At 33.6% G+C, this 22,236-nt stretch overlaps 1 protein-coding gene across 2 annotated transcripts in view; it reads right to left on the bottom strand.

Moving 5' to 3' along the window:
- Window positions 1-21: 21 nt before the first annotated feature.
- The window catches only part of LOAG_17459, a gene marked incomplete at both ends in the record, with an annotated part of 34,768 nt that continues 12,553 nt past the window's right edge, over window positions 22-22,236 (bottom strand). For both annotated transcript variants that reach the window (XM_020450120.1, XM_020450121.1), the window contains 19 exons: window positions 22-1,327; window positions 1,742-2,890; window positions 3,394-3,655; window positions 3,920-4,059; window positions 4,174-4,268; window positions 4,517-4,605; window positions 4,967-5,106; window positions 5,418-5,598; window positions 6,332-6,452; window positions 6,550-9,710; window positions 10,017-10,289; window positions 12,620-12,949; window positions 13,215-18,866; window positions 19,865-20,004; window positions 20,433-20,580; window positions 20,807-20,930; window positions 21,297-21,398; window positions 21,497-21,637; window positions 21,871-22,029. In XM_020450120.1, the coding sequence (XP_020306255.1) occupies window positions 22-1,327; window positions 1,742-2,890; window positions 3,394-3,655; window positions 3,920-4,059; window positions 4,174-4,268; window positions 4,517-4,605; window positions 4,967-5,106; window positions 5,418-5,598; window positions 6,332-6,452; window positions 6,550-9,710; window positions 10,017-10,289; window positions 12,620-12,949; window positions 13,215-18,866; window positions 19,865-20,004; window positions 20,433-20,580; window positions 20,807-20,930; window positions 21,297-21,398; window positions 21,497-21,637; window positions 21,871-22,029 (13,713 nt within the window). The remainder of the gene's footprint in view (window positions 1,328-1,741; window positions 2,891-3,393; window positions 3,656-3,919; window positions 4,060-4,173; window positions 4,269-4,516; window positions 4,606-4,966; window positions 5,107-5,417; window positions 5,599-6,331; window positions 6,453-6,549; window positions 9,711-10,016; window positions 10,290-12,619; window positions 12,950-13,214; window positions 18,867-19,864; window positions 20,005-20,432; window positions 20,581-20,806; window positions 20,931-21,296; window positions 21,399-21,496; window positions 21,638-21,870; window positions 22,030-22,236) is intronic.

Genomic DNA, 22,236 nt, shown 5'->3' with positions numbered 1-22,236 from the left:
ACTTCTTTTGCCAAATCGCACTGATGCTTGAGCTGATTCTGAAGCCACAGTCAGAATGGAGACGTGAATCTTTTTATGTTCCTGATGTTTTTCGCAATCCAGTGTGATTTCCGTTTCTTCAAATTCTTCGATTGCTCTTTCAATTTTCTCTTCCACTTCTGGCTTCACAGCTTTTTCAATGATCGCTTCTGCAGGCTGTTCGGTCTTAGCTTCCTTTGTTAAGTGAACTGAGGTTTGAGCTTCTGTTGCCACGCTTATGATGGATACGTCAATGATTTCATTTTCAAACTCTTTTATATGCTTTATCACCTCCTTCCCTGTTTTTGATGCGATCGTTACGTGGTGCATGGTTTCGTGAACTGTGGTAGGACGTGTAATCTGCGCGTGCTCGATTGACATATGCCTTGATATATTGATCGATGCACAAATTTGTTCTTGCAGCTCTTTGAAAACTCGTTCTGATGTGTCGTAAATGTGTTCTATCACGGAAGATCCCGGAAATGATGTTGCGGATTTTGTTTCGAAGAAAATTTCTTTGCTGATTTCCTCATTGTCTTCGGTTTCCTTTGCTGTTGCAGTCACTTCCGTAATTGCTGTCCTATCATGTTCAACATATTTTGTCTTCACTGAAGTCATTGATTTTTCGATGACTTTTGAAGAATTGATCACTTTAATATCTTCTTTTTGTTCGTTAAAGGCAACATCAACGACAGCAAACGTTTCGTGATACACTCTTCCATGATGTATTGTCCTATAGAGAATCTCTGCATGTTCGATAAACGCAGGCTTTATTACATTGAATGGTGCATCAATTTCTTGTTGTGGTACTTTATATTCTTCTCGTTCTGACGCATCATAAACGTTTTCTGTAACGGAAACATTCATGGCTGAATTTGCTGGCTTTCTTTCTATGAACAGGTTTTTGCTAATTTCTTCGTATTCTTCAGCTTTGGCTTCTTTTCTAATTTCTTCCTTATCTTCTAGTTTCATACCATTTTCGGTTAAAGCATATTCCATGTTTTCTACTGATTCCATCGCTTCACTGATTTGCTTACTTTGTTGGTATTCATATTGAGTCGTCGATGTTTGTGCGGTTTCTTTGTCTTGGCGTCTTCTGTCGGCTGATTTCGTTGTTTTCGAAACGTTTTCAACTCGTATTCTTCGAATTCTCCTGTGTTGTTTTTCATCCCATCCTTCTTCCATTCGAATATAGCATTCTATAACGGCTCGTCCGACTTCATTGATTGCTTCACATACGTAATGTCCTTCAAGAATGTGCTGCATGTACAGCGTTATAACACCACTCTTGTACACTACGTGAAAGAATCTGAAAATGATTCATTTTGCTAAGATATGGTTATAATTGATTGAAAAGTATTCATTAATCAGCTAATAAGACTTTTGATAGTGTGTTGCTGATTGTCTTACGGATATCATAAACAACAACACAGTTCCTACTTCTTACATCTGTCATTAAGTTTAGATTCTTCATAACTTCTTTTGCGCACTCAAAAGATCCGACTAAATGTTGGTCGTAGTTCATAAGCAAATGTTAACTATTCCGCTTGTGCAGTTATCTACTATGTGACATGACTGTATTTTAAGGTTAGTATATATTAGATGATATTTGGAAGTAAGAAAGTCAAAATCTTGAAACAATAATAAATGAGAAATCGGTTATAGGACTGATCTTTCGCATCAAACATTTAGCTAAGATTCGTTATTTCTATTCCAAACTGACCTATTATTTCTCAGGATCGGACATCCATTATGCGATATTCGAATACATGGTGCTGGTAGACCGTAGACAGAACAACGCAATCCGCTGTCGTAACCTTCTTGAAAGATAGCAAATGACTGAGTGAAATACGGTAGTCTCAAAACTGAATGTGGGAAATATTTCTCTCGTCTGACTAAATCTTCAATGGATGCTTCAAACTCGTCACCTCTAGCAATTGCATGGTATAGAGCAGGTCGAATATCAAATGTTGCTTTATATCGGTAACGTGTAATAAGAATCACATATGCCTCTACAGTTTCACTCATTGCATTTGCTATGCAATGCACAACTGCGAAGAAGCCAGTATCCTCAGCAAGTCTTCCAGTTTGTTCTTCACGTACTTCCAATTGCCGCTTTTGTAAAATTTTTGGTGAACCTTCGGTTTGACGTAACTTAAATCGAGTTTCACGTTCCTCACTACTTTTCGATGTTTCTGTAGCCTTTAGAAGCTGTACGTAACGCTCAATAATATCTTTATCTTCTAAAAATTCGTCTAATTGATCATTTTGAAATATTTTTTCAAATTCTACTCTTTCATTAATAACTTCTCGGCTCCAATATGAAGGTCTTTCAATTGTATGATCCTGTGTCCAAAATTGTGTTGCGCTACGTTCGACCACTCTTAAATATGTTCGTGTGCGGATCACTTCCTCATCAATGATTATTTTAAATAATTTCTCTTCCTTTAATTTTTTTGATTTCACTCTTACTTTTGCATAAGCAGAAAGTTTGTAACTCATGATTCTTATTGTCTGCGCTTCTGCTTCAATCAAATAATTCAGTGTGCCTGTCGGGATATATTGATCAGTCGTGATTTCCTCTTTTCTTAATTTTCTTTCTTCGAGATCTTCCTTAATCTTTTCACTTATATCAGCAGTTGAGCAGAATTTTGATGTCGAAACTGACAAAATTACGGCCTCAGCTGACTCTGTCATATCTTTCAGTTCTATTGCTGTTGTCAGTGAAACTTCTGGGCTATATGTATGAACAAAACATTGAGTTTGCGCACTTCCAACACCATTTGTTGCTTCACATACGTATAAGCCTTTTTTGTCACCTTTCGCGATTTTCAGCATGATAATGCCATCGTCATAAACGGCAAATATATTCCTGGAAATTTTCATCATCAAATAAATCTTTTTTAGGAAATATGATGTAAGAATAGACTGATGAAAGAATTGATTCAAAATAAGGACAAACAGATAACTTATCCATCTATTTGAATTTGATGTTTAAGTAAATATAAATGTTTGTTATAGCATTGTGAAAAATAGGTAATATATTATGAACAAAAGTAAATTGGTACTGAAAAGTTTTCGGCGAAAGATTAGATTGGTAACTAATTTTAATTCAAAAAAAGTTGCGGATGAGGACTTTATGCTAGTTCTTTTTGAAACTTTTCCAAAGGTTGCGGCATTTTCATGCTTAATTCTATCATTAGCTTGCATTTTCATTCCTAATATCGCATATAGTTGTATACTTCACGGTTTACTGAAAATGGAAGGTAACGATTTTCACTAAAAGGGAATAAAATTCGGAATTATAAGTGATTTAAAACAATAGGTGATAGGGGACATTATTATATCAATTGAAGTTAAACTAAAAATTTCCACCTGTTGTCTGCTTTTATTCCTTTGCCATTATATGTCCAATGAATTGTAGGCATTGGTTCACCAGTGACAATACATTTAAGTTGCAATTCATCAGTTTCGCATATGTTTATGTCATGCAGTGGTAACGTAAATTGAGGTATTTGAAATTGAGTGGTGAATGAATCTTGTGATGACATCGATCCTGGCGATACTTCATCTATGGTATGATCATCCACAGTGCTTTTTGCAATCAAAATTTCCTCCTCCTTTAGGCTACTTGTATCTGAAAAATACGCTTCTTTTAGTAAAATTTTTATGACTATTTTTTGTCTAATTTCAAATCAGTTACTGAAATTATGTCATCATTTCATCTTAATATTGCAGGTAATCCATAAGAAAGCACTTTTGTTGGCTTAATTTTATCAGTGCTATATATTTCGTCCAGTCATATTTACGCCTAAAAGCGATATGCTCATTTATTGAATGAAAAGCGAAATTTTTTGAAAACGAAATTGTAAAAATTCAATATATGTGAAATTCTCATCACCTTCAACAATCATTCTACTTTCGGTTTTTGTAGAACCGAATATATTCATCGCCGTGCAACTGAAAATTGCGTTGTCCTCCTCTGCGACATTTGAAATACGCAAAATACAGATCCCGTCATCACATATAATCAAGTAATGTCTGGAAAGATGATAAACATGCATTTGCGAAGTTCATTAGATGATCAATACATACTTATGCCTTGGAAATCTAACTATAAAACTTAGGGTTTTTTTATTCAGATTTTTATCATACTCATTGTTTTCGATGATAACATCGTTACGCTTCCACTGCACTGAAGGCATCGGACTTCCAGATATTACACATTTCAACTGGACATTTTCTCCCATCTGAAACATATGTTTTATCCTTTAAAATTAAAAGATTTAAATTTCAATAATTTTTGGAGAGTGGAAAATATATCAAAAGTACGAAAAATTTCGTTGATTTGATTTTAAAATGGCCAATTCTTTGACAAATGATGAAAAATAAGGAAAAACCAAGGAAACTTGCTAGGCCATTATTAGAAAAGAAACTTATCACAATGTCGATTTGCTTATCACGCTTTAAGAGTGTTGTTTTGTTTACATAAACCTACTTTAACATGCATTTCACTGCTGAGTGATAGATGGATGACAGGCGATTGTCCTCCAATCGATGCGCTACTGATGGAACTTTCCTCTGATCCTGTAATATGAATTGTCTGAAAAGTTTGTACTATAAACTCAATCAGTCATTGCTTTGCTCCTATCTTACTTTTGTTTCTGATTCCTATTTCAACCCTTACTCTCCTTTCAATTTTAGTGAACAGAACAAAGTATAAAAGCAAGTAAAAAGAATTAGTTTATCTGTGTATTTGCACCGCAATGATTTAATTATTACTCTAATTTACTTACTCCAAAGTGATTTAATTATTGCCCTAATTTATTTATTCCAATTTTTCAACTTCCAAATGGTTTCCTGAATATGCAAATATAAACAGAAGAATAATTCTGAATTTATGATATCAAAAGCGATGTAATTGTGCTTTAATTGAATGAGCCAATACTTTGAACGTAAATAGTGGAGTGCGTGCGAGCCGTTCCGCTATCATTTTCCGCTTCACAGACCAGACTTCCGTTCCAACTTCTGTCTGCGCTATTTATTTTCAATATGTGTATACCATCTTCAGCAATCTCTGTTATGTTACTGTAATTATAATTATTAATTTTGAAATCCCAAAAACAATTTGGCCCAATACGGTAGATTTAATATCAATAAAGAATTATTGCAGTAATTATGAGGCTGTTGATTATGGCCTGAAGCACAAAGTTTCTTAATTTCCATTAAAAAGAACTTTCCCTCCTTGCTAAAAGAAAAAAAAATTTTGGCGGTAAAATTTTAAATAAACAGCATGAAAAATAAACGCCAAATGAAACCAGTTGATAACTATTTTTTCTTAAGTAGTTTTTGCATTCTACTAATTTTGCATATTTTGAAATAATCTAAGATATACTTACTCGTTAGGAGTAATTGCTTGTCCATTATGGTACCATCGAACCTGTGGCGCCGGTGTTCCATAAATAATGCATTTAAATGCATGACTTGCGAATTCTTCAATCTCGTAATGCTCACGCAAAATTTCTGCGAATTGAGGAGCTGCTTGAGCGAGGGATGTGCTAAGTTCATCAGTTGATTCATCTAAGAAAATATTTCATGAGTTCATTCACATCAGTGATAAAATGAATCTTGGAAATTAAAATTACCTGTATTGTACTCATTTTTAATCAGTTAAATTTTGAAGATTTTCCTTGTGTAAATAAACTGCGACAAAAAAGCACACCACAAGAGAAAATACGCAATCTAAGCTAGCAAAATCACATGTTTATAAGTTTCACATGCTGTAAATTTAATTTCATTTCTCCAAAATAGTTGGCGATACCTTGGAGCGTTGAATTATAGCCACAAACAATACTTAAAAACTCATAGTCTAAATAAAGGATTTAACTATCAAACAAAAATATTAAGCAAATAAGAAGACAAAATGGAACTAAAAATCTAGTCACAAAAATAACTTTTCGTTAATTATGAAAAATAAAAATTTTGATGAAGTCAAAAAATTATCGAAAGTAGAACTCCAAAATCAAAAATTCCTGGTTACTGAAAACATGGATATAGAGTTATAGATGGTTAAGTTGTTTGCCTAGAAGATGCTGCTCTTTGATAACCTTTAAATAGGTGCTTCTTCCAATTACTCAAAAAAACTTTTGGTAACCTCATTCCTGACCTTCGCTGAAATAAAAAAGAGATGAAAACGATCTGTCATATCATCATTTGTCACCGACAATTGTGAAAACCAGTAGTGAATCTACTTTATGGATTCTATGCAATAAACACAAAAACATTTGGCGTGTGACAAGCGTAAATAACATACCCTCTTCGTAGATATTTTCGTGTAAGATGAAAGCAGAATCGCTGATTTGGATTGACCGTGCTAGATCTAAGTGTTGATAGAATCCTATATCTAGTTGTGTACGGCTCCATAATGTATCCATCTCAAAAAATATTGTTAAATGTTATTAACTTACGTACATATGGAATACCTGTCACAGTATTCAAATACTGAAATACTTTTTCAGACTTGAAGATTACCTCAGTCTCTTCGATTGTTCGCCTCGGTCGATATGGCTTAAATTCCATGAGAACTGCTTCAACAATTTCGTGATTTGAAGCATGATAATAAATCTCAACATCAAGCTTTGTCTCATTGTCGCTGTATCTCTTTTCGATGACTTCAATAATTTTTTCAGATCTAATAGTAATCAATAATTGCTCTTCTTCTGAACAAAGTTCGAAGGAAGTATAAATTTCGATATTCTCAAGAAATGAAGCTTGTACATTCGCAAGTTGTCTTTCCTTCTGACGAATTAAGACAACAGCATCAGCGTAACATGCTTCTGATTCCACTTCGAAGCATATTCGGATATCTAAATTCTCTTCTTTCACTGCTTTTATCCATGCTTCTGTAGTTCCATATGCTGCGGTCACTGCTTCAAAATAGGCGTATAAATTTCTGTCCACTGTTGAAAACATTTCGGAAATTATTTTAGTAAAATTTGATGAGAATGTTCTATTTGTTCTTTCTACAACGATCGGTACTCTAGCAAGCAGTATCATTTCAACGTTTCCTACTTGTGGTTTCACTTCAAAACTCGTTAACATATTTGTACATTGTTCACCAAAAGCTTTCAAGCATATTTGACTACTATGCTTTCGTTTTATTGATATATTTACATCAGCATAGGAGTTAGCTTGGGTTTCGTACCATAATGCAGCAATTAGATCAATGGTTTGATAGGAGAAGAAACGATTTACTTTGTAAGTATCGGTTCGAACTATCTCAGATAAAGTGACATCAAGTTCTTCAGCTTCAGAATAACCTTTCAAAACTAATGAGATATGCGTATCCTCAACAAATGAAGCTTTCAACTTTGTTTGCATCTTATCATTTCTAGCAATATAAATTTCAACATTTGCAAAAGCTTCACGGCAGACCTGCGACCAAAGTTCAATGACGAAGTTCACCAAACTATCTGAAAATTTGCGTTCATTTCTTTCCTCAATGGTAGGTGCTTGCGTTAGCAAAGTAGCGACGATATTTTCGATTTCATCTTGGATATAAAATCTTGCTAGTACAGTGACATTTTCTTCTTCTGAGGCTTTCAGATACAGTTGAGTTGTACATGTTTGAGCGATTATAATGTCACCATCTATATGGGAATCGTTTTGCATGTGTAGCTCAGTAATTAAGTTCACAACAGCGTCCGAAAATGACTGACTGATCTCCTGAATTAGTGTTGGGACCGGAGTTAGCAATATGAATTCCAAATCTTCCTTCTCCGGTCGCACTTCGATAATAGCTATAATATTTTTTTCCTCAAATTCTGCACTTTTAATATTCTTAATCAAACTATCTTCTCGGGCAGTGAAAATTTCCGTCTCCACTTCTAGATTACGCATAAGCTGTGACCGGAATTCTGCTGTTTCATGAACCAAATCATCGAAAAACATAGAGCTAGATCTTTCAACGATTGTCGGTGCTCGCATTAATAATGTTATCGTAGCACTGCTTTCCTGAGATTGAACTTCAAACGTTGAGATGACATGTAGATTTTCAAAAGTTGCTCTGAAATTTGCAACGTGCACATCTATTCGTGGTATTAAAAAGATAGCATCGGCGTAAAATTCCCGAGATATCTGAGATGAGCACTCTGAAATCACATTAACCACGTCATCTGAAAACAATCGGCTTGTTTTCCTAACAATTTTTGGTGCTTTTGTCAGTAAAGTGGCTATCACTGAGTCCATTTTCGGTTGAATAGTAAAAGCTGTCGATACATCGAAATATTCTTCAATTGAACTAGAAAATCTTGCGCTCAGTCGATCCATTTCTACTGCTCGAAAATCAGTAATGACGTAAAAGTTACGATTAATCTGCGACCACAGCTCTAGTTCAAGTTTCACGACACTGTCAACGAATTGACGTTGACTCGTTTCATAGTGCATTAGTGATTTTACAAATATTGTTAGTTCCATACTTTCATTTTGTGTAGCTTTCGAAAAACTGTAAGTTACTGGAATTACCTCAAGTACTGAAGCCGATAGCTTCATACCGATCATTTCCATTCGAACTAATGGTATTTCTTTGCTTATAAACAAATCCTGATCCATGTCTGAACTTAACATTATTTCCAAAGACGAAATAGAATCGACATAATTTCCACTTGTTGCTACAGACAAAGTTTCTAGAAAAGTTACTGCAATATCTTGTTGTTGAATAGGACTACATACTGTAAAAACTTCATCAACTTTATGTGCTTCAGAAGCATTGCATTGTAGATGAAACATTTCCTTTTGAACAAGATCAATCCTGATTGTGGTATCAAAAACCTGCGGTACTTTATATACAGCAATAAATTCCAACCAGACGACGTCCACAGCAAACTTCCGTGTAATCTTTTCCGGATATATGACTGATTTCGTTAGCAACACAGCATCATAATATTCGCATTCTGATGTTCTATCAAATGTGATGATCTTGTCATATTTTTCAAATATTAATGCAAACAATTTCATTTCTATTGCTATCATTCTGGGAATTTTGTTTGTAATATTCATCGCTATACTTTGCATTGGTGACAACAATATGACATCTAATTTGACCCACCGATCACCTAGCTTTATTCCTAATTTTTCGACAATTTTTTCTCGTACACTTGTAACAACGGTTAATTGTTCCACACTTGACTGTTTTATAAAACTAGTTGTAAGTTCAGCAGATTGTGAACTGAGATGGATTTGTGCAGATTGCTGCGCAATCAGTGTTAGTACTATAGCTTCACCAACAGCATGACTAACTGAAGTAGAAGATGTGAATTCAAAGTGAACATCTGTTGTTACAAAATTGCACGCAATAATGGTTATTTCCATAAAGGTCAAATCGCTGCTAGTTGCATAAGAAGGCTCACGATATATGTTGATGTCTTTTTCCAGCTTCTCATTCGACAATCCACGTGACATATAGCTGACTGATACGAATCGCTTTTCATCAACAATTACTGGAATTTCAAACGATTGCATAGTAAATCGTAGATCAAAATATTCTTCCATATTACACAATTGATATGCTTCGAAGGTTTGTGCATGTTGTAGATTAACACGATCATGTAATTGCGCAAAAGCTTCACTCATCATTGCTGGTGTTGGATTTAGTGATATATCAAAATGTTCAGTGGCAATTTGTTCCTGTGATTCTGCAAATACATTAACAAAAAATAATTGCAACCTCAAATATTACAGATGATAATGACAGGATTGCTCCATAATGAAATCTCTAATTATTGAAATTTCTTAATGAAACACAATTTCTTCTCAGTGAAATAGAAGGAGTCAAACAAACGGTATTTCTATTCTATATCTCATCATCTAAAGTAAGTTTCCAAGATGAAAACCTCAGATATATTCCTCTGAAAATCTCATACGTCACTTGTACTAATTTCAGAGTTATCAAAGTGCAAAAAAAAACAAGTGATCCTTTCATTTACTCTAAAACAGCTCACCAATTACAGTAATCTTAGTGACAGCAGTATATGAATCTTTTATTAGAACGCCATATTCGCCTTCGTCACTCTTCCGAACACTGTAAATTGTAAGACTATGCTCAAAGCCATCAGCTGTATCTTTCCTTTCGATTCGCTCATCTTCCATAATAGGTTGCAGATTTTTCCGCCAATCCAATGAATATTGTTGCGCAATTGTTTCACAGTGAATTGTTGCAGCGGAACCAACCGGTACCAGCGATTCTTCCACTGTAACTTGACTTGCATATTCTCCTATAATACGAAAATTCGACCAGTTGACAATATTGAGGGTTGATTAATCAAAATTTAAGAATTCAATGTCAGAAATCAAAACAAATTCAGATCTGATCGTTTTAAGTGAAATGTAAATATTAGACTATTCCATTTGTATATCAGTATGTCCTAACTTTTACTTTACAATTAAAAAAAAGTGATGGGAAATTTTGCTTTTTTTTAAAAATAGGATGCAAAACTGATTGATGAGAACTTTTAATATAAATTGGTTTCTGTGGGGAAAAGTGGAATAGAAGATTCATTCCATCTTACGGCAGTAAAATTTGAAAAATATTTTTGTATTGTCTTCGGTTATCAAAATTTGAATAGAGCTTTTCAAGTTGTAAACTTTGGGATTTGCTCATAAATAAAGACGAAATTTCAAAAATTTGAAAAATCCTTTCAGTATGCTAACAATCGTATGTGGTGACCAGTTTTCCATCATAATTTCCTAAATCCTCTTTTTTTTTCAGTAACCTTTATAGATTCAAGATTACAGTATCATACTGATTGAGTGCCGGAAGTTTTAGGAAATTGGAATTTATTTATATGGTAGTTCATTTTTCAGGTGCTGAGATTTAAAAATAAGTTGATTTTATTTATACGCTTTTTCTTAATGATCTGAAAATTCGATTTCGTTTATCTATCTGTGTGTATTTCATTTAGATAGCGTTATGACTAAAATTATGTTAATTTAAGATTCTAAATCTATTAAAATCATACCGCTGAATTCATCTAAAAATCACCGATGAATTTATAAGCAAATCAAGGGAAACAGTTTGATAATGGGTATTTATTAGCTTTTGCAATATTTCTAGTGTGAAAAATTTTAGTGAGATTTACGGTCAGAGAGATTTTTTGGCCGTTTATCCCGACTTTTCAACAGTTGTATTTGTTTATTCCCACTAATCTTAAATAACTTCGGGAAATACTACTAACCCGCTTTAAATTTCTGATTTGTCATTACAAGAAAAGGTGAAAACAATTTAAGTTTCACTTCGGAAAGATAATTCTTTAAGTTAAAACAAATTTACCAATTTCTTTTAAATCCAATTTAAAATGTATTTATTTTAGGTTCTCTATTTCTATCCGAAGATATGATGATATTATAATTAGTGATTAACTAGTACTCATTATTCCTACCCTACCTTATTATAATTGTAAAAATACGGCGTAGAGTGTATTTTTTTAAGTTGAAGATTTGATTTACACAAATTTAATTATGCTGAAAAATTTAATCGCCAGGGTGGAAGGGAGAGGAATACTTCTGCACAAGCATTGTTAATTGTACATTCCTTTTAACAAAAAGAAAAAACGAAAGAGCTGGTATTTGAAGGCAAGAAGAAGTGATAATGATAATGATGATGTGGTGATACAAGAGTAACAGTGATAAGTTTTACTTGAAACGAGCGGAAATGTCGCAGGAGCGAGCAAAATATAAATGAATAACAAAATATGATACAACTTATCAGATAAAACAACAAAAAATAATCTATCAAAACTCTCATAACGGAGAAGCAATGTAAAGATAAAACGACGATTCCAAGAATGACTGATTAAATGGAAAACATAAACAATTTATTGCATTTGAAACTTTCTTTTTTCTAAATTCTTTCTCGTATTTAATTTGTAACACAACAATAGCTTTTAAAAAAGATTAAAAATGCTCTCTGCAAAAAGACCAAAGAACGGTATTTAAAAAAAAAAATGTTTTTCCTAGAATAAAATTTTTAGTCAAGAAGTGGTTTAATGAGTAATTAATTGGGAAAAACCGAATAATTAATTCTCATTGAGTCTTACCGAGTAATTAATTGGGAAAAAAATATCAAGACTAGAACTTTATGCTATATGGAATCATCTTATCCTCGAGGTAGTTTAAATAATTCCCAACAAAATATCGATTGATTATTTGACTTAACTTGATCGTTTAATAGCAATCAAAATGCCTAAATTCTCGAATGTTTGTTAATACCATAGAAATAATTCCATTTTTATTTGGGTAAAATTTTTGGAGGAAATGGGAAAGATTTCCTTTTCCAAAAAGTTAACCAAAAAGTATCAAAATCCTTGAAATGAGTATCATAAATTTGCATGGAATGAACTTTCAGTAATTATTGTTCAATATATCATTTAGATAGGAATTCATTTTGAGTTTTCTATCATTTTTGGGACAAAATTAGTGTAAGTAGGATATGACTTCTGAATTTGCATTAGAATTGAACAGTTCTAGATGATAGAATAAAATTGAAGAGAACAAAATTAATGTAGAGAGCTTCTGGAGATATGTTTGGTATAGTTGCTACCGTTACCTGTTGCATAACTGCTAACTGTCAAATGAGCAATTTTGAATTCGATATCATTAATACAGATACTATAGGATGCTGAATCATCAGCTTGTGTATCATGAATCACTAGATAATGTTTTAAACCATTTACTACATGTTCAACTTTTCCGTCATCCGAAAACTCAATTCGTTTACCATCTTTGCGCCATACCAATTTTTGCACCTCATCGGTACTTTCCAACTCACAAGAAATTGTTGCTGTGCTACCAAAAGGCACCAGATACTCATGATAATCATCTTCGTCAGTGTCTGTTCCCAATGCACTGATGGTCACTTCACGTTCGTCAATGCGTTCTGTTATCGAAGAAAGATTAAATTAAAAGAAGAGTTAGTAAGAAGCAAAGCGGCTTTTTAATCAACTTGAAAATCATTCATTATCTTCAAGATTACAACAGAATTTTGTTAATGGAAATTATATTCAAAAGACATCCATCGTATCATCAAATATTAATGAAGCGCTATCGAGGCAAAATCTTCATTAAATTATAAATGAGAAAAATTTGACGTAACTTTAATAGCAGTTCAAATGTTATTATCAAGAAAAAAAAATTATGCTTACCTTCAACAACCAGTGTAACTGTTGTAAACTGATCACCCAGAAAAGCATAATAAGTCCCCTGATCTTCTAGTTCAGATTTATCAATAATTATCCGATGATACCCAAAATGATCTGTCTCTAATCGTATCCTCTCATTTTCAGTTACCCATTTTTTGTTATCTTTACACCATTGAATTTTAGCATCAGCACTACCAACCTGGCAGGAAATAATTGATGGTTGTCCTTCCATTACAAATAATGTTTGTGGTGGACTTATGAAATGTATATCATCGTTGATTTTTTCAGAAGATGCATCAGCATTCTCAACAATAAGATATGCAACGGGATAAATAACATCATTAACCCGAATGCTGTAAATATCGCCGTCCATTAGGCTCAAATGTGAGATAACCAGTACCTCTAACAGATCGTGACTTATGCGATCCGTTTTTCCGGGTACAATTTGCATCAAAGATTTACCCTTGAACCAATCAATGAAACTTCCAGGAGTTAAAAAATTGTTAAATTCGCATGTGATTGTAGCAGTTGATCCTTCCTTAAGAACATAGCTTGGTATATTGAAATTTTGTCCACTGATACTTCGATCACCAAATTCGCTCCAATCAAACGATTGTCGTGATGATGACCGAAACGATTCATGAGAGCGTAGTGAACGTTTTTCAGTTTCATTCGATTCCGATACAGTCACATTTTGGATTAGTGAATTTCTGGTTTCCGAATCGGTTTTCGAACGAATCATAATGGGCTGCATTACAATATACATGGATACTTCTCCCCAAGGGATTTCCTCCAATGAGGCGCATGTAAAGTCATGCATGCTTCGCGCAATAATGTTTACAGAAATACCGGTACGTTTTTCCTTGCCTTCAGTAGTTTTTGATGAATGATGATGATGATGATGCTCGTAATCACTTATTCGTTCTTCGTCAGTTTCACCATCATGTAGATTTTTAACTTGATACGATAGAACACTACCATACTGTTCACTGCGTTTCAGTGATAAATCCACTTCGACCGTATTTTGAAGAGTCAAATCAAGACTAATCGAGTCACTTATATGATCTAAAATTTTAACTGTAAAGTCTTGAGCTTCATCTGGTTGTTCAATTAGAACATCAAAATCTTCACCAATAATCGTACATGCTTCAGCTTTAGCTTGTATCTCAGGTGATAAGACTGCTATCACCTTAAGCTTATTCGATGGCTTTTTATAGTTTACATTGATTGTAGTTTCCTCTGATACTTGTTCAGCGTCATTCTCACATATCAAAATTACTCTCTGCTTATAATTATCCAAATAGTTGATATCATCCACATCACTTCTACTAAAAGGAACTTGAAAAGTTTTCTCAGTCAATCCTGCAGTTGATTCCAATGTTGATGATGATGTAATATCACTCCCTTCTTCATCTTCACCAACTATCTCATGAATATCACTGTTTGTTTCCTGCATATCAATGTTAGCAATGATAGTATTTGTACTGACAGACATAAATGAATGTGCAATTTTCGAGCTTTCATTATCTTCTACTATCGTTGGCAATAAGTCAATGCCATCAATGATACTGGCATGAGGATTGCATATTATCATTAGATCATCCAGTTCATCTAACATTTCATCTTTATCATCAATTGATTCAATTTCATGCAATGAATTCGCCTCATCCTCTAATGTATTTGTTATGGCTGATCCTTGTGGTTTTGTATCCAAGGAAACATGAGAGTGCTGCTGTGTTAGCTTTTGAACACTTTCAAAAACCGCATTTTCAGATGTACTACTTTGTGGATTTGCCAATGATTTCAAACTTTCATTTGTTTTCTGGTCCATGTCAACTAGATATTTTGAAATATTTTCATGGAAAGTTTCATCCAATTCAGGAGTTGTGGATTTTTTCTCTTCCCTTTCATTTTTCAAGTTAACAAAATTTTCTTCCGATTTCATGATATTTTCAGCAATAGTTTCGACTTTAGTTGTCGTCAAATCTGATGAAACTTCCAGTGTTTGCAAAAGCATTTCTTCTTGAACTTTGCCCGTTGGTTCAAATAGCAATAGTGAATGCATAACTGATTCCGGTGCATAGTCGGAATCCTCACATGTAAGTTGTATGGAATTAGGTTCATCGAACGTTTCCAGTGAAATATGGTATTCTTCTCTTGAAGGCCAAACGTATGAACAACTGGAAAAGCTTCCCTTTTTTTTGATAATTTTTTCATAACTGATTTCCCTTTCATTAAATTTTTTAGATTTATGTTCAGACATCGATGGGCTTGACTCTTCCACATCCACCAAATTTATGACATTCAGCGGATTTAAATAACCATTCTCATGAACTGACATATCTAACTGCGACGTTTCACCTTCTTCGCTCATATTCGCTGTCATATTCTGCAACATAGGCAATGGATAATTCCGCGCATCAGAGGAGGAGGATCGAACAATAAGATTTTTATAATCATCACATGATTTCGAACGACGCTTCGTACGCAATGGTGGAACCGGATGTGGTGAACTAGCTCTTTGCTGATGCATTTCTCGTAACCTTCGTGGCGGTCGAACGGGAGTTGTTTGAGAATCCTGAACAGAATGGAGTGAAAATGAACTGCTTGGCGGATCAACAAAATCTGACAAGATAACTTTATCATCCTTTTCAGTATCGGATTCCGAAACAAGTGTCCACATCGGATCATTTCCTATTTCTTGCGAAATCTTGTTTTTATCATCAAAAACTGCATCTTCATATGTGGAGACTTCAGAATTCTCACTTTTCGATATTTGATTTCCAGATTTGTCAGATGAAGTCAACTTGACGATGGCATGAATAACTTCTGATTCCTCACGCTTCTTAAAGTATAAATTCACTGAAGCATCTGTTTTGAAAAAGAATCCAGTCCTGGAACACGGTGATAGATGATGGGATGATCGTTTCGATGATTTTATCCGTTCTCTACTGGCATTTCGTCCTTTTCCACCAGGCGACTTTTTCCTCAGTCTTTTTTTATACACTGATATTAGATCAACCATTGAAGAAACATTGTTGCGAACTTTGTGCAATAAACCAACTGCAGCATCAAGGCTTGTCTTCGAGATATTTCTTTGACAGCATCGTTTGATAATACTTATTTCATTATTGATTTGCACAAGAATGTTATGTACTTCATGTTGCTTAGCATCCGAATATACCGGAAAGGGAACATGAGTTTCGGCAGACAATTCTTTAATATCATTTTCGCCTTCTTTTTCAACTTCTTCAAGCATACATTCCAAACTTTGAAGTTGTTCCTTAATGTTTGATGTTAAGGGTGTCATCCTTCTAATCTCTTGCTTATTGGTGCTTCCAGTTTGTTGAAAACCATATAATGATGCTCCACAAATTTCTCTCTCGATCGAACTTTCTCTGGTAGATGCTGCATATTCCCGTTCCGCACTGAATGATTTTGAGAATGCAGACTGTGCTTCCGGAATTGATCTTGTCATCGACGATTCCCTGAATTCTAAATCTTCTCTTTTCAATGTTTCTTCCAGATCAGTCAACTTTTCCCGCAATAACACGACCGGTTTTTTATAAGCAGCCATTGTTTCTATAACACTGCTTCGTCCCGTATTCTTGATAATATTTTCAAGTATTGTTTTTAGAAGCTCTTCACTTGCTTCTGCTTGTGCTTCCGTTAGAGAATGCTGATGTTCTATACGCTCAGATATATCGTATATTGCGCGTTCAATTTGAAGTACTTCCTCGTTATTTTCTGATTCCACTTCAATTTCAGTTTTATCTTCTCCACAAACTTCATCCATTACTTTAATCTTCGACAATAACTCGACAGTAGCATTGTTCTGAGCTGTGATCACTCCCAGAGGAAATCTTTGGAAATCTTTTTTAGCGGAAATGTTGGTATTTGAGGTTAAAGTGTCGACAGTTCCAGGACTAACATGAAAAGGTTTCAAATGCTTATCTTCCAGTACACAAAGATTATATCCATTTGTATATACTGATGTCGAATAACTTTCATCATGTTGTAGCCTGGGATTAGCTGAAGCACTGAAAACCTCAAATTCTTCGCTGGGATCAAAAGTTACAGCAGTTTCTGTACTTTCTATCGAAGTTGTAAGATGTAGTGGATAAGTTTCTGTAGTATGATGAGAATATAACGGTATGTTGTCCAGTTTATTAAAGCTATTGCAAGTATCTAACTTGCTATGACTTCCTTTACTCCCAGGATTACCAAGGTTTTGTCCCGAGTTCTCACCTGAATCGTAACCAATTTCATATGTTAATGATCTGGTGGATTCAATTCTTTCTTTGTTAGAAGGCACATTTTTGGAACTTAGATTTGAATTCAAGTGAACAGTTCCAAGCGGTGAAATATCCTTTGCAAAATAACTGCTAGCTGATGTTAATCCAGGTATCGGGAAATCTCGAATTATCTCAACATGTTCCAATCTGCGGCAAAATGAACAGTTCAGATATTCTTCATTAACAGAATCTTTCAACAGATCATTTCCCATCTGATTGTTTGTCGTATTCAGTCTAATGACATTGCCTTGTTTATAACTGCTTGTACCGGTGGAGGTAGCTGTTGGTACGGAAAGGTCAAAATTAAGTAGTTCATCAACACACCGTCGAATTGCAGCTAAAGCATTTACACTGACCCCCAGATATTCTTCAGATGTCTGTCGAAATGATTCATGATTGAACTGATTGTCATCATCTCTGAGCAGAATATCAAGATCATCAGCTTCCTTCTCTCCATAAGTCATTTCTTGAGGAATAATCGGAATTCGTGATTCTTCCTCTTGTTTGTCTTTATAGCAAACAATTTTTTCATTATGTTCACTTGTTAACTTTTCCGAATTGTTGATACTTTCTTTCATTTGTGATGTCAGATTTGCTTGAATGGCAAAATTTGTCGCATCATCTCCTCCAACAGCATCAACTATCACTCCCACTGTGATATCTTCCATAGATTCATTTTTGCTACAACCGTTTTCATTAGAACTTTTAATTAAAATTTCCACTCGTACTTTTTGCATCCGATAAAATTCATTATCCCAGACAAATGCATTCTCAGGTTTTTTAACCAATAAAATTTCCTCCCAGGGTTGACAAACAGCAAATGAAATATTTTCAAGCGTTAATTTCTTCACAAATAGAAGCAAACATGCTTCCTCTACTTGTTGCGGTAGAAAATTTTGAATTACAAAATCTGTCGCCTGATATGATGACATCAGATGCAATTCAACAGTTTCGCAGTTAATAAATGCCCAAATAAAATCACACTCCATTGCAGCATTTGGCAAGAAAACGGAAATATTAAAGCTTCGCTCTTCTAATGCCAAATTTTTACGCAATCCTTTCCGTGGTGCAGTGTAACATGTCACAATTACCGCTGTCTCAGCACATATTGGTTCATTTCGAGCAAACTCATAATTGACTATAAGAAATTGTTTACGACGATGACGATTACTATTCTGCTCTACTAAACTATCACAAATAGTATGATTCCGATACATTGTCCCATCAACATTACTAAGTGAACTAATATTATCCAAGGATGCGCAATTGTCGTTATCATTGTTGTTATTGCTGCCACTGTTGCTGTACAGTATATTTTCAAGTGTGACTTCCTGGTGGTATTTCAAAATATCAGCTTCGGCTAAAAACATGATACCATAAGGTTATTTTTAGCAAAAAAAAAAAGGAATTTATGGCGTTAGAAAGCACTAAAAATATCTGTTTTCCAAAAACAGATTTATCAACATGCTCGGTTAGAAATAAAAAAAAAAAGAAAAAAGAAAATGTTTGTAAATGCAGAAGTAATAACTGAATGGATGATTGCAAGAGGAAATTTCAACTCATTTTTCTTTTCATAAATTTCATATAATAATATATCAGAAATTGTTATCATCCAAGAAAAAAGTATTACTGCTGCTTAATTGGTTGCTTTTAATTATCATTTGGCAAGGTAAGAAAAGGTGAGCAGAAATGCCGCATGAAAGACACGAGACTTAAACGTAACAAATGAAGAAATAAAGCAAAAATGTATATTATGATAAAAAGGGAATGTAACTAATCATTAAAAATTGCTCATAAAAAAAAAGAAAACAAAAAAACAAGGAAAAGCATGAAAGAAGTGTGAAAAAAGATAGGCAAATTTTCAGTTTCAAAAATTAACATGAATTCCAGAGTCTACTTCAGAAACTCTTAATGAAGGATGATTCTGAATAGTTGTGGAGAAAATGATTGAAAGATAAAATGAAGTTGAGAATAGGATTCAATACAATTATCAATGCTTGTATGAATTATTATTCGCATCCTGGCAGTAAAGTTTACAGATTTTAAAAGGACGATAAATTGGAGTGCTATAATACGATAATTTAACTTTCACTTCATACCATCACTTATAACGTTTAAATCTTGTACTTTGTAACAGCAAATCTGCTGATCAAATTATTATCAGTGGTCATCGATAAGTTATTTCAAAAATAGAAAATCATTTCAATTCGTTTCAAAATATATGCAATCATTCCCTTAATTATCTCTAATCTAATCATAAATTTCTTTAAATTAAACTGTCATTTTTAAAATTTAAATAATTTTTCTGAGATAAATGAGAGTGGAACTACTTCGTTGAAACATGAAAAGTAAACTAACTGATTGTTTGCAAAAAGCATTTTGTGATCACCCGACCAGCATCATTGGTCGCTTCACAGGTGTATTCTCCTTCATCTTCAATCGCAACTTCTCGGATTTTCAGAATGCAAACACCATCTTCATAGATAGTTTGATAAATGCTTAAAGAAGATAAAAATATAAAGCGATTAAAAATACATTGTATAATGATTTTTTTTCTCATTATGCTCAGGTATTAATGACAAATACCTGAGAAATGATAGAGAATAGATCTCGGAAAATCTGACTAATTACTTTACTCGTGATGTGAAGTGACAACGACTGCTAAAATTGAGGCATAATGGCATTTTATACCAAAACTTCAAATAAATGAAAAAGACGTTGACGCTTTCATATCAATACTCAAAAGGCAAATCGTTAAGTTTGAACCAGCTTTCAGGAAATCAGAAAATAATGATAATTAGGTCATGAACCTCATTTTCAAGAGGTCACAGATCACATTTTGTACCAGTATATGCTCTACACCAATACGGTGCATGGAAGTAACCTGAAGTGTAAATTTCATCCATTTAAGAGTTAAAATTCTTACTCGGAATCATGAATGACATCGCCATCTACATACCATCGTATCATCGGTGCTGGTGCACCAGTAACAATACATTTGAATTGATGGAATTGTCCAACTATTGCTGTCATATTTTCCAATGTTTTAACGAATTTTGGCATTTGGAGTAATCCTTGAAAAAATGATTAAAGATCACTTTTTTTGAATCTGTCAGTTGTGTCATTGCAACAATAATCCCTTATTATCTAGAAAATTTTGAAATGAAACATTTAGCGCCTTTCGCTTCAGAAATTTCATGATTCATTACATAAGCTGTTACTCTTCAGAATTTTCAAGTTATTTGAGAACACAAAAAAAAGAAAAACGTTGTAAAGGTAAAAGAAGATGCTTATATTTACCTGCTGATGAAGATTCAGACCAAGATACAGATGATGGTTCAAAAGGTGGTTGCAAAGAATGAGTTACATCCGTAATGCCAAAAGCAGATGGTGGAAGACTAACTGATGCTATCAATTCAATCGTCTAAATGATGGGAAAAAAAAACATAAGTTTCTAAAAATATGAACTTTCCTTTTTTTCTTTCTATAATGAAATTAACCTATTCTAATCATTATTTTCTGACTTATTAGAGATTAGTTATCAACAATGTACAAACAATGCCTTATTAGCTAATGTTTTTCGAAATGATTTGGGTTGATATGCTTTGCACAATCTAGTGTTGGAATGGTTTTTTTTTTTTTGATATCTACTGAAATGAACAGAATGTTTAAAAGGAGAGTTCTATTTTAGGTAAAAAAAAAAAGAAATGGAATGGTAAAAGTTAGCTAATAAAATAAAAGATGTCTTTTTATGATTTAATTTCTTCTTACCGTATCCAAGAATTCTTACCTGATTTGGACATGTGGCATTAACTTCCACAAAAACGGCGACAACATTTGCTTCGGTTTCCTCAGATTTTTCATATTTCTTTCCATATGACCAAACACTTTCCTTGAAATTTAGAAATTTCAATAAATTTCAATATGAATTGTTTTTATTTGAATTCAATAAAAATTATTAACAACCAGAAGTGTTTATTCTAATATTACCTGTTTTGAATGAAATCCAGGAGCAGTAAGCATAGCCACATTTAGAGTAGCTTCCTCTTCCACAAAACTTTCATATTCGATGACAAGCGCTTGATGTGCTACATCGCCTTTCTTAGTAAAAGTTATAAAAACGCTGGTGAGCTGAAATTACTCAATTTACAAGTGCGTCTCAGGAAAATTTTCCCGAAACACTTGACACTACTATGTTTGTGGATACAGTAATACAAAGTGTATCCAAAAGAGAAAATAAATGAAGTAACTATGAGTAAAGTAATCGAAAATATGTCAAAAAGGAAACTATTATCAGTGTTATCGAAATCCGCAAATTAATTTAACACTTTGAAGTTTCTGGAAAATTGACTTCTGGAATGTACCTTAAGTTTGCTTGCTGCAGCAGCGATAGCAAGTAATTCCGGAACCATTTTTCTTGCATCAACAATTGTTGTTGCATATTCACCAATCTCTTCCGGTTTATATACTACAATATTTGCATGCGCTACTGTTATGTCACTCTCGGTTGCTTCTTTAGAAACCTAGAAAAACAAAGCGAAAGATTTAAGCTGAAATTCTAAAGGAAAACTTCAAGTTATAGATGTTTTTCTTAATTGTGAAGTTAAGTGATAAGTAATGCAGTACTGATAAAATTTCGATTATCACTAATGAATAGTGAGCTTCCTTACTGAAGGAAAATAAAATTATATATATATATATATATATATATATATATATATATATATATA

Source organism: Loa loa, assembly GCF_000183805.2.
Source record: "Loa loa unplaced genomic scaffold supercont3.78, whole genome shotgun sequence".
NCBI classification, from domain to species: domain Eukaryota; kingdom Metazoa; phylum Nematoda; class Chromadorea; order Rhabditida; family Onchocercidae; genus Loa; species Loa loa.
The sequence above is the reverse complement of the archived record's forward strand: the minus strand, read 5'-3'. Positions and strand labels throughout refer to the sequence as shown.